Source organism: Syngnathus acus, chromosome 19 (assembly GCF_901709675.1).
Source record: "Syngnathus acus chromosome 19, fSynAcu1.2, whole genome shotgun sequence".
NCBI classification, from domain to species: domain Eukaryota; kingdom Metazoa; phylum Chordata; class Actinopteri; order Syngnathiformes; family Syngnathidae; genus Syngnathus; species Syngnathus acus.
In genome coordinates, this window is record NC_051103.1 from 3,647,809 (window position 1) to 3,659,161 (window position 11,353).

An 11,353-nucleotide genomic window follows, 5' to 3' on the forward strand; every position below is an offset into this window, starting at 1 on the left:
GTAAGTGATTGTTTTAGAAACTGACCAGTTTTACAAACAAACAACGAGACGGCTTGCCAATTGTTTAGCGAGAACGGAACCGGCAACGGAAAAAACTTAGTACTCTGTACTTTCAGTAGCGTCTGGTCCACTGACCTGAGGAAGCACAATAATCATTAAGGGAGGCTGTCTGATGCATAGCGGCAATTTAATCCACAGTTTTGAAGCGGAAACCGAGAAGGCGCGATCACCTCTGAGTTTGCGGCGGGCCTTCGGGACAACTAAAAGCATTCGGTCCGTTGACTTGGGAAAACCGAATGGAGTCTAAGATTGGTGCATGTCTAATGGAGGCAGGTGCAAGGCCATGTCAGGTTTTAAAAACAAATAAAAGGATTTTAAAATGGACACAGGCAGACAGAACTTGAGCTCTCGTTTATGGGACCCAGTTAAAAATTGAGCAGTAACTGTACAAAGAGTCAATCCAAGTTGGGATAGACGCATGGATTACTGTTTCAAGGTCAGGAGATGATAAAAACAGTCGAACTTTTAACAACTGAGTTGGAAGAAACTTGGTTTAAGAATTGTACTAATTTGGTGCTTCAGTTTGGAGGGTCTATTTTAAATGCTAAGTGAGTGACCATGACAGTTTCTATTCAAAATCCCACAAAGTCATTTAATGGCAATGAATCTTTCTGTTTATAAAAGAACATACATTTGGTAATCGTCCACATAGGAGTGGAATGAAATGCCATGTTGATCTAAAAACAACAAGGGACCAAGAATTGAGCCCTGCGGAACTCCCTTGGTGAGACGATTTAAAAAATCACCAATGCTTTCATTGCCGGGAATTATCTGGGAATTCAAAGCAGTGGGGACCTGAACAGGAGTAGAAGGGTTAATAACTGGACTAGGTCACAAGGGGAGCTGATCTAAGTTAAACACCAAAACATGAGCAAAGTGTGCCATCTGATGGTCATTGACGAGCGGTGACACAGACCCTGCTATTCTTCTTGGTTTTCACTTAGTAAGTTTTGATCTGAGCTGGTTAATTATTTACTCAACAATAACTGTGCCAATGGCATGACATTTGACCCTTATAGTTGATGGTTTCTAAACACAATTAATTGTCTCTAAATACATATTTTCGATATGTTGGGTTGTCTGTATATTTTTTAAATCAGAACTGAAGTTAGCTAAGCACCTGCCGATCCAGAGTTTTTTGTAAACTGGGTCAATAAGGCCATCTGCTGGATTTCAAGAGATACTGTGCCTCCACTGTTCCTACTTTCACTGCTGCTTTTACTTTCATTTGCCTTCAGAGCCTTACCAACAATGATACATTTGTGTAATTTAAAGGCTGCTTGATGCTAAGTCATCTGAACCCCGGCAGATTGTTTCATGACCTGATGGATGTGTGCATGCGTGTGCATGCGTGTGTGTACTTCTATGTCCTTTACGTCACAGCCGCTGTGAGTCAGCTCCCCTCTACCTTTCCTGAGTCACTCATCCAGCGGTTGCTTGGTTACCTGCGAGCGGGGAAAGTTTCCGATTGCGTATTTGTTTCCGTAGATAGACGGGGGGGCACTGATATTTATTCAGGAACAATAATGCATGTGTTTGTGTATCATCTAATGGACAAAAAGCTGACAAGTCAGTATTAGGACAATCTGTTGTTTAGCACGGTGTGTGTATTAGTAAATGATTATATTGTGCTTTATTAACAATGAGCAAGATTTGGGAGTTTATTCTTAATTTGAAAGAAAGCCAGAGTAAACGAAGCTTCATATTTGCTTCATGAACCTGTTTTATTTTTTTGACTCCTTTAGATGGGACTGTTGGTTTAAAGGGTTAGGGTTAGGGTTTCAGATCAGGGGTTGAATAGAGAGTGGCATTTTTAGGAGTCAAAAAATAACAACTGGTTCATGAAGCAATTTTGAAGCTTCATTTTCCTATTACTACTGAAAGCCACTATAGGGATCCAAGAAGAAGTCATGTGGGACTTCTGGCTAATATAGATATAAGGTGAGGGTGGAAAACATTTAGGCAAATGTTAGATCAACTGAATTCACAGGCTGCAGGCTTTTGACCTATTTTAAAAACTAACTGTGTGGTTTCGCTTGCAGGTTCACCATGGAATGAGCACGTCTGACCCGAGCAACCATTTTGACGATTTCATCACAACAAACTTTTCTGCAGCAACACACAAAAACCGGATTCACTCCAGAGTGTTTCATTAGGTCCACCAAATCTATTACAACCTTGAGCTGGGAGATAACAAGAAGGTACATGGCGCTTAGGCCCGACGTGACATCCACACTTGTTTTCCTTTTCAACCCGCGGCCTCGGCCTGATGGAAAAAGTGACAAGCAGTCTAGATCTTGACCCCCCCCCCAATTCGACTCCCCGCCTCCTTGCTTTTTCACGATGAGTCAGGGGCGTCTCCGCACTGTGAATGGATTCAAGGCACCTGTTGTCCGTGACGTCACAAGTGTGTCAAGTAGTGGGAATGACACGATCGCCCGCTGCCCGTTGATTACACAGTCGCTTGCGTAAGAGCTGCTGGTAGCTTTCCAGTAGCACGCCGCAGCCAACGTTACTTTTGAATGCCAACTTCTATCCTTGGAGCTAAGCTAACTAAAAATTGTCTTTATTATAGTAAATGTGTTGTTTTTTTCCCCTTTTCTTAAGTGCAGAGGCCAATGTTTGCTTGCCTCATTACTGAAGTGTATTCAGCTCCGAATTTATCAAGGCGGTGGTGACTGAATAAACAGTGCAAAGCCTTCGGGGCCTACCAAGTTAGAAACTGAACAAACTCAAACTAGAAGATAATGTTTCCACACAGCCAGCATCAGCGAGTTTGGGTTGATTAGATACCTGGCAGGACCAGTCTAACACACACATACACGGTTACAATTTACTCAAGGACGGAATACATTATTCCTGTTAATCTCATGTTTCCGTTGAGCTAAGCCGAATTGACTCATAGACCACTAAAAAAAATTTTTGTTTTGCCCATTAGTGTGAATTAAAGCTCCTTGTTTTACAATGAAGTTACTGCATGTCCCATGAGTGTGTGTTTGGAGGGAGGAACGGAAGGTCGGGGGCGGAGCTTTTGTTTGTGAGACGAACAATGATTGGCCGAGGAGAGCTACGTGTACCTCATTCTGCTCCGGGTCCCTCGTATGTGAGCCTGCCACCTGCACGGTCATGCACCGTGGCTTTCCCCACGACCTGCTCATCCACGTATGATGGTACGTCCAAAAACTGACTGCAAGATTTTTCTGTGAACCATCAGGAAAAAGAAAAGTTGAATTAAAAAGGTAAGGCACTGTATTTTTATTTATTGCATTTATTTATAAGAAGTTCAATGTAAAAAGTGATGAAACAACATTTTTTTTTTTTTTATAAAGTGGTTTTGGGGGTTTAAATGGGGGCAATTCTATTTCAACATGAACATCCAAATCAATAGTGCAATGGTTGAATTAGTCATTTGTTTGAGTGGCGTTTGTGAGTCTAACCTTGAAATTGACATTATCTCGGGGGCAAGGCGGATAAGCCTCAGGCCAACATCGTGGAGTTTTCACACTGCAACAGACTGATTAGATGCATGGCTGGAGACTAGTTCTGGGAAAAAAGAAAGTAGAATTCCCGATAGGAGATCATACTTGTGCATTATTGATCCTGGTAATGTGATTTGATGTCGTTAAAACTCATCTGTCACTTTGTCCTCAAAGCCCACAGGCACATATTTGGAGCGGGGGAAAAAAAAAAACAGGATGAAGTCCAAGGGGAAAGCTATAAAAGCATCCAGAAGAACCTGGTCTGACCCAGAGCCAGAACTTGAACCAGACACAGAAGCGGAACCGGGCTCCAGTGAGCAAGAAGACTCGGAGGCCTCGGTGAGGATCGGCTGCTCCTGGAGAGGTTCCTTGAGGAGCAGGGAGGGTAAGCGGCAAGGAGGGGGCGGAGGTCGTCGGCGACACAGCTCCACCACCAAGGAGCGCAGCGTCCGGCGCTTGGAGAGCAACGAGAGGGAACGCCAGCGCATGCACAAACTCAACAACGCCTTCCAAGCGTTACGCGAGGCCATCCCGCACGTGAAGACGGACAAAAAACTCTCCAAGATTGAGACGCTGACACTGGCAAAGAACTACATCAAGGCCTTGACTTCCATCATCCTGGACATGTCGGGGGCCTGCAGCGAGGACCCGTCGGAGGCCAGTGCCGCCAAACTGCTTGAGTGCTACCAGAAACATCTTGAGGAGGAAGGCGAGGAGGGGCTCACCCAGTATCTCACCCACATGCACAGTTTAAGCCAACACAGCTAGCAGAGCAAGCTAGTAGACTTTGGGGGGGATGAAATCAAGTTCCTGCAGGTGCACTGCTTGAGGGATCCATTCAGGAAGGGAGCCCAGTTGACTTTATACTGCAGCGCTTGAACACTTAAGTGGGCTGCTCTTCAAGCAAAACGAAGGGTGAACTTAATTTGGCAAGATCTTCAGACTCTCTTTTTAACGTCTTAGTTGGGAATTCTTACTCTCCTTTTGTAACTGAGTGATCTTCCTGCTTTTTTTTTGTCAGTTGTGGGGGGGGGGGGGGACTGCCAAGCATCGCCTTCAGTCAAAAAGTCAAGGAAGAGAGCACATGCATTTAAATGAAGTGTTTGCTTATCTGCTCATGGTGATGATGATCGCCCTAAGAACACAACTGACTTGTCTGACTTGTCTGCAGAGATGTTCGTTTTTTTTTGGAATGTCCCATGATGGGACATTGTACTGAAGATGAGCTATCAATAAATGTGTGTATTTATTGACTGCTCTTTTATCATGCATTTACACGATAGCAAATAGATATAATTTAATGACCAGGGGCGGAGCTAAGATGTTTTTCTTGGGGGGGGACAGGGGGAGCAAGGATATTCTCAAGGTGGTCTGCAAAACATTTTTTTTTTTTTACATGCCCCACAAAACTGTCCAGAAAACACTTCTAAAGAGTCAATATTGGTTACCTTGTGGAAATATGGAAAATAAATTCTGGGGGGGAAAAAAATGGAATATACCCAAAATATTATTGGCTGTCCAATAATCCTATTTTTTCCCAAAAATGTTCTGAACATTTTTAAACACAGTAACAGTCATTTAATAAAAAAGTAATATTTTAGAGATTTGTTACATTTTCTTTTTCCAGCAAGCCTGAGATAGTTTTCTCCTTTTCCATTGCACATGCTCAGTAGTGGTCTAACAACATTCGACATCAGTTTGTTGAGAGGCAAAAAGTAACCACCAGGTTCATGAGAACCTCGTAAAGCAAATAATTAGGAGGGTGGTGCCGAGAGACCCGCCCCAGTAGATCCTCTTGACTAAATTCTAGTCGTTTATTTGACTCTTTACACAACTAAAACACAAAGTTTATTGAAATCGCCGCTTAAGGGTGTTTGTCTTGACTTTAAAGGTGTCCCATTTAAACTTGGTGGTTGCTTCTGACACAACTTGTTTTCCTGTCACTTTACAGCACTCGAATTTAGACGAGGAAAAATATTACGGGTAAATACGTGAAAATAAATGAAGCATTTCGGATTGTTTTCCACAGAATACTATCATCTCTAGAATGTTACCACAATACAGTAAACGTTGAAATGTTCTATGAAGGAAATGACGCGACCCGAGGCTCTGCAAGGGCAGAGAGACAGAAATGAGGGGGCTCCATGGTATTCCCTCGAACTGAAATGTGGTCCCACCCACCCTAGAAGGCAAAAAGGAAAGCAGGAATCACCTTAAGGCGTTTCATATCTACTTGATTTATTTACAGCCATGTCATTCTGATAAATGGCTTACCCCAATGCCATAATCCCACGACTGTCCTTTAGGTTCCAAAGGATGGATTCCGAGTCGGTGGCACACTGTCCCGCGACTCAGACTGTGACTTCCCTGTACTTTATCAGCGATGATCCAAACCTAAAAATCAGACTTATAACATGAGCTATTTTATCAACAAGTTATTTGCGGTATGCTGGTACCGACCTGATCAAAAGGCCCGACAGTAACTTTGCGCACATTATTAGAAACATACTCCCACGAGGAGCCCTGAGGATAACTGGGGGTCAAACCTTTCCGGTACCACAAATGACCTGACCGGGGGCAAATCAAGTGTAAAATTAGAAATATGACATATCTGGTAACTATGACGACAAAAAGCCTCACCGTTATCATCGACGACGAAGACTGACGTCCTTCCGACAGACACCTCTTTCAGTTTCTGTTTGGTTGGGGATGGGATGTGGTACCAACACTCTCCTGCAGAGGGAGACAAAAAAGCACAAGTTATGGCGTCGTTATAAAAGTCAGCCCAATCCCTCCACCAACCTGCAGGGGTCTGAGGAAACACCGATCCCCTGAAGAAAGCCGAACCGTCCCTGGCGATAGCCCACAACTGCCTTGCGGCCCCGATGGAAATAGATTTAAAGGGCTGGTCGGTCCCAACGTGAAGCCATGACGTTCCCTTGGCGACAAAAGCGATTCAATATTATTATTTACGTCATTTGGGAAATGAAAAGCCGCCTTCCTTACAGCAGGAGTGAGTGCGGTGACTCCCAGCCGGCAGAGCACGTCTCCCTTGTCGCTGATGGCCCACACTGGGATCACATCGTTGTCGGGCCCGCACGGCATGATGGACACGTCACTCAGTTGAATGGGCGGGACTTCCTGCCAGGGACCCGTCGTCGTCAGTTTGCACTTCCTGCCCGAGAGAAAAGATTTATTACTAACCAGTGGCCACAAAAATTGTTTTTAAAAACTACCTGGCCCATCGTCTGCGTCGCACAAAGTCCTTCATGGTTTTATAGCCATGATACCACCTGGATGGAAAGTTGAGATTAGATCTCTTGGCCTTGTTTGGTTGAACTTAAGACCGAAACCCACGCTGGGAAATCAGCAGCGTACTGCCAGCCCTCTCGGTCCGTCCCCCCGGAGACGCCGTAGTCGATGGCCCACTCAGACACCTAAAGACAACCGATAATTATTTTTTTATGTTGGTGTTACTTCATTTGCGTTGACTTACCCATGCCCACTGAGGGGACGGAGGTTTGGTGCTTGTTTTGGTGCGCTCGTGCAAACCGGAAGCATCGCTCCACATGTAGCGGTCAGTAGGAAGCCCTCTAAAAAAAAGGAGTGCTTAGACGCCAAACATTAATGAATACAATAACACTAAGTGAGGAATTTACCGATTGGTGTAGCCCGTGACGGGGTTCCATCTTTGGTTCTCGTAGATGTAGACGCTCTTGACGTCAGTCTGCGTGTAACCGTGCTCAGTACCTCCGCCGTAGACCCAAGCCGTGTGGTCGTACCCGATCCCCCACACGATCCCGACGCTGTTAGACTCCACGACGCGGAGGTGACCTCCGATCTGACGCCAGAACCTGCGGAGTCCTCACGTGAGTTACAAAGAAAGCAATGGCGGCAAAAATGGCGTGTTTACATCTGGTCGCAGGGAGTCGGGTACGGCATCGCCTCAAGGCTCGGGGTGGGCTCGCTGACAAAGATGTCGCCTTTACAGGTGATGGACCAGATGGCTTGTTTGGAAGGAGGACCGCGAATGCCTCTGGCGTCGCAGCATGACGCACTCAATAGCGCCAGCTAGAGGTGAACAAAATAAATTGCTCCTGGAATATTTCAGACTTTAGGAATCTTACCCAGTCATGCATTTCTTCTTCTGTTGCAGCCGCGACTCGAATCGGCCACCTCTTTTGGACCCGCTCGGGCGTGTAGATGGCAAAAGTATGTTTGGCGTCGTTGAGCACGGGCACCAGGATTGTCACCTCGGTGATGAAGGCATGAAGATACTGGAAAGAAACCAGAGGAACTGTGTATTACTAAATGGTAAGTCACATCATCGTCCCTTCTCACCTTCTTCTCCTCATAGTAGTTATAATAGACAAAAAGGATGCCATCTTTGTTGCCCTCAGGTCCTGAGAACTGCTCCAGTGCAAAGTGAACGTCGACCCATTTGTGCGGCTTCCAGTCCCTCCACCACTGCATGGTCCCCTTCTTCACCCACACGCACTTTTAAGGAAACAAATATAAGATATGGGCAAAATCTCTCTTGCGTCAATTTACTCACCTGCTCGACGGCTTGTTCATAATGTCGGAATTCATCCACCTCTCTTTTCGTCCTCTCACCGAGTTGCTCGAAGATTCGCTTCCGCCAGGTGGCCATTTGGGCTGAAGTGAAAGACAGGCTCAAGGACTGGACCGACTGGGCCAACACTGGAGGGAGAGATTTTAAAATCATAAAAGAGATGAAATTCTTCAATCAGGTCTGCTGTTTAACCTACATGACGTGTTCATGGTGCTGTGGAACCAGTTCAGTTGGGAATGACTGTCCACGGAGCAGCCTCCTCCGCTGACCCACGCCCATAGAGGATGCCCATCTACCCCGTAAGGGTCCTCCATAGATAATGCGGCCAGTGACGACAGGCTGCAGGTGTCCACGTTGTCTGGCGGTACCTCCAAATCCACATTACTCCACTGGGGGTCAACGGTTTGAACCACGTCAAGGCTCTTATCTCCTTCCTCGGGGATGCTCTCCTCTTGGGGGTCAACAGCACAAACTGGATCTCTGTCAGAAACCAGCTGAGAGATGAAGCTGTCACTTGTGACCTTTGGAATATGACCTTTGGGGGTGTCGATGTTGACTTCTTCCGTTTTTTCTGTATCAGACTCCACGCCAGATGGAGGATGCGACTCACTGAAGTAACATCCGGCACTGTGGCGAGTGAGCAAATAAATGACATTGTTGTTGCACATATATGATTTGGATTACCGTATTTTCCGGACTATAAGGCGCACCTAAAAACCTCAAATTTTCTCAAAAGCCGACAGTGCGCCTTATAGTCCGGTGCGCCTTATATATGGAACAAATTCCTAAATTTAAACTGGCCCGAAGCATTGTGTCATGAAATCAATCATAAGTGGCCCGCTGAAAACTATGAATCATGAATCAAAAAGACTATGGATCATTATTTTGTGATTATAAAGTAATTTGTTGCGTCTGAAGTTGAAATAAAAAAGATAAAATGGAGAATGATTAAAAATCTGACATGATGCATTAATGGTGCGCCTTATAGTCCGGTGCGCCTTATATAAGGACGCAGTTTTAAAATGGGCCATTCATTGAAGGTGCGCCTTATAGTCCGGTGCGCCTTATAGTCCGGAAAATACGGTACTTAAAAAAAAAAAAAAAAAAAAAAGTTACCTTTGCTGACTGCTGGCACTGGAATGAGATCGATCTCCATCTCGGAGAACAGCGATGGCTTTCCAGGTTTTCCCGCTTAGCTCACTCGCCGTGACACCCTGCCGGAAGTACACGGCTCGGTCCTCGCTACCAATCGCCCATACCTGTGCAATTTTAGTACATTTTAAAAAAGACACACCAGGAAAAGCTTTTACAGTGATGCGGACCTGATCATTAAGTCCGACGTTGATCATGAGCATTTCTCCAACCATGCTGATCCAGCCTGAGCCTCGCGGGTTATGGGGGTTAACACCGCGCCGGAACCACACCTGAGAAAGCAAAACGTTATAATTCAAACTAAAAATACATTTTGCAATCTACAGACTTACTTTGTTATCTTTGGTCAAAGCCCAGACAACGTTGACTCCTACCGCCACATGCATGACTGCTACATCAGGATCGGGAGAGTCCACCATAGACCAAGAGCTACCTGAAAGGAAGAAAACAATCCCAATAACAGAATCCAAAGAAAACAGACTCCTGATATCAGTACCTCGGGGATCATCTCGACTGACGCCCTCCCTCACAATCATCTGGCCCTCCCACAGCACAGCCCAGACCAGGTCCCCGGGGCCGCAGCTGATCTGGACCACCTCTCCAGGGAGGGTGATGTCTTGCCACGTAGATCCCTCAGGATTGTGATGGTGAATACCTTCTCTGTACCACACCTGCACAGCGAGCATATCTTTATGCTCTTACATAACTACAAAATGGCAAGAAGTTGTACCTTCCCCTGGAGCGACACAGCCCACAATGAAAGTAGGCCACGGGGTTCCTCGGTTATCTCCCATCCACCACAGCTGATGTCACTGAAGGGATCTGGTAGGGAAGTCTCCTGGGAGGGGATCTAGCAAGAAAAGAGATGAAAAGAGAAGTAGCATACTGGAGAAAAAGATGAGGACTCACCTCAGCCCATGAATCCATGGCTTTGTATCTCCTGTGACGGAGCCATCGCCTGCGACGGACACAGGAGTTCCATTTTTTGTCCTTGGTGTAAAAAGCTGGAAAGTCAACGGAGTAAGTCCATCCCTACGGAACATATTGATCGTTAAAAAAAAAGGGAGTTGGGGAAAAAATTTGATAAACTCACCTCTTTCTCTGTGGGTTCGCCTTCAAAGTTCTCATCCACATACCAGTCACCTTCCCACTCCCAACTGCTGGATGGGAGCTGGAAATGTGAAGGTGGCTGGTGCTGCAAACCTGTGACATCACTCCACTGCCAGCGGTCGCTTGGCAACAAGCGCTCGGAAAAACCATCCACGGGATTCCATCGCTGACAAAAAAGATAAAAATGAGACTTGACAAATCGTCCACTCGGCGCAGACTTTTGACAACACCCACTTGATTCTCGTAAGTCTCCTCCTGGAAACGAATGTGCACGTCAGACGCGTGGACGTTCAGGTAGATCTTGTTGTCACAAGCGATGCCCCAGCAGCACTGCTGAGCGGCGGTCACACGTTTAAACACCGTCTGAGCGTCATGGCATCGCTCCCACTGCTGGCCCGCTGTGGACAGGCTGTAGACACATCCGTGCACATCCACTGCCCAAAGCCTGGAGGTGGGCATGCCTGCACCTGGGACCACCGGCTGGACCTTTGAGAGAGGATCAAAATGAAATAAGATTTGGGAGAAGGCTGATCATTTGATTTAATAGTGATTAAAGACTTCTTCCACAAAGTTTGAAGCATTCCCATTGATGTGTATACAAATCAAACATTAAACAACAACCTGACATTTAAATGGCTAATCGCTATGCTAACACATGCACCTAAGAACTCGACAAACTCGTCAGATCATTTTACAGAGATGTTGCAAAATCGGTTCTAACATAAACATCTTGAAACAATCATGTAAATTATATTCGGTGCTGGATTACAAGCCTCCTCAGATAGCAAATGCATGCACGTACCTCGAAATTCCTTTCATTAACTGACACGTTAGACGTCCTCGTTTCGAGTTCCTAGAAGAGATAATATTTAAAAACGCAGGAGAGCCTTTGTTTATAGTTTGGGATTTAAATGACAGACGCTTTCAGGCTACGCAAACCCGGAAGCGCCGTTCGGTGCTTCCTTCTCATTGGCTGCTT

At 45.7% G+C, this 11,353-nt stretch overlaps 2 protein-coding genes across 5 annotated transcripts; one reads left to right on the forward strand and one right to left on the reverse strand.

The window, feature by feature from the left end:
• The first annotated feature begins 3,126 nt into the window (after positions 1-3,126).
• On the forward strand, positions 3,127-4,557 carry bhlha15 (basic helix-loop-helix family, member a15). 3 transcript variants are annotated; one of them, XM_037277989.1, is made up of 2 exons: positions 3,127-3,292; positions 3,708-4,557. In XM_037277989.1, exon 2 carries the CDS (start codon positions 3,756-3,758, stop codon positions 4,305-4,307), a length of 552 nt encoding a protein of 183 aa, XP_037133884.1. In that variant the 5' UTR covers positions 3,127-3,292; positions 3,708-3,755; the 3' UTR covers positions 4,308-4,557. The 3 variants fall into 3 exon arrangements, with proteins under 3 accessions (XP_037133884.1, XP_037133883.1, XP_037133882.1); XM_037277988.1 differs by having other exon boundaries at positions 3,128-3,299; positions 3,714-4,557; XM_037277987.1 differs by lacking the exon at positions 3,127-3,292 and adding an exon at positions 3,361-3,618 and having other exon boundaries at positions 3,714-4,557.
• Positions 4,558-4,585: 28 nt separating this feature from the next.
• On the reverse strand, positions 4,586-11,335 carry tecpr1a (tectonin beta-propeller repeat containing 1a). 2 transcript variants are annotated; one of them, XM_037277783.1, is made up of 24 exons: positions 11,177-11,335; positions 10,609-10,854; positions 10,358-10,540; positions 10,174-10,296; positions 9,995-10,114; positions 9,761-9,935; positions 9,597-9,697; positions 9,435-9,536; positions 9,229-9,371; positions 8,309-8,739; positions 8,095-8,240; positions 7,881-8,036; positions 7,667-7,816; positions 7,453-7,610; positions 7,199-7,393; positions 7,036-7,132; positions 6,897-6,976; positions 6,776-6,832; positions 6,546-6,714; positions 6,342-6,477; positions 6,180-6,272; positions 6,000-6,106; positions 5,814-5,933; positions 4,586-5,721 (listed from the first exon to the last, which is right to left on the reverse strand). In XM_037277783.1, the coding sequence occupies exons 2-24, from the start codon at positions 10,831-10,833 to the stop codon at positions 5,620-5,622; spliced, it is 3,369 nt and encodes a 1,122-aa protein (XP_037133678.1). In that variant the 5' UTR covers positions 10,834-10,854; positions 11,177-11,335; the 3' UTR covers positions 4,586-5,619. The 2 variants fall into 2 exon arrangements, with proteins under 2 accessions (XP_037133678.1, XP_037133676.1); XM_037277781.1 differs by having other exon boundaries at positions 10,609-10,860.
• Positions 11,336-11,353: the final 18 nt, after the last annotated feature.

What these genes read in the sequence shown, in the direction of transcription:
- bhlha15 (XM_037277987.1), top strand. Translation starts at nt 3,583, where the DNA reads ATGCATGGCTGGAGACTAGTTCTGGGAAAAAAGAAA. An exon ending in TAGTTCTGGGAAAAAAGAAA is followed by an intron (nt 3,619 to 3,713) that starts GTAGAATTCCCG and finishes TTGTCCTCAAAG; the next exon opens with CCCACAGGCACATATTTGGA.
- tecpr1a (XM_037277783.1), bottom strand. Translation starts at nt 10,833, where the DNA reads ATGCCCACCTCCAGGCTTTGGGCAGTGGATGTGCACGGATGTGTCTAC. An exon ending in CGTCCCCTCAGTGGGCATGG is followed by an intron (nt 6,977 to 7,035) that starts GTAAGTCAACGC and finishes GGTTGTCTTTAG; the next exon opens with GTGTCTGAGTGGGCCATCGA. An exon ending in TACGCTGCTGATTTCCCAGC is followed by an intron (nt 6,833 to 6,896) that starts GTGGGTTTCGGT and finishes CTTTCCATCCAG; the next exon opens with GTGGTATCATGGCTATAAAA.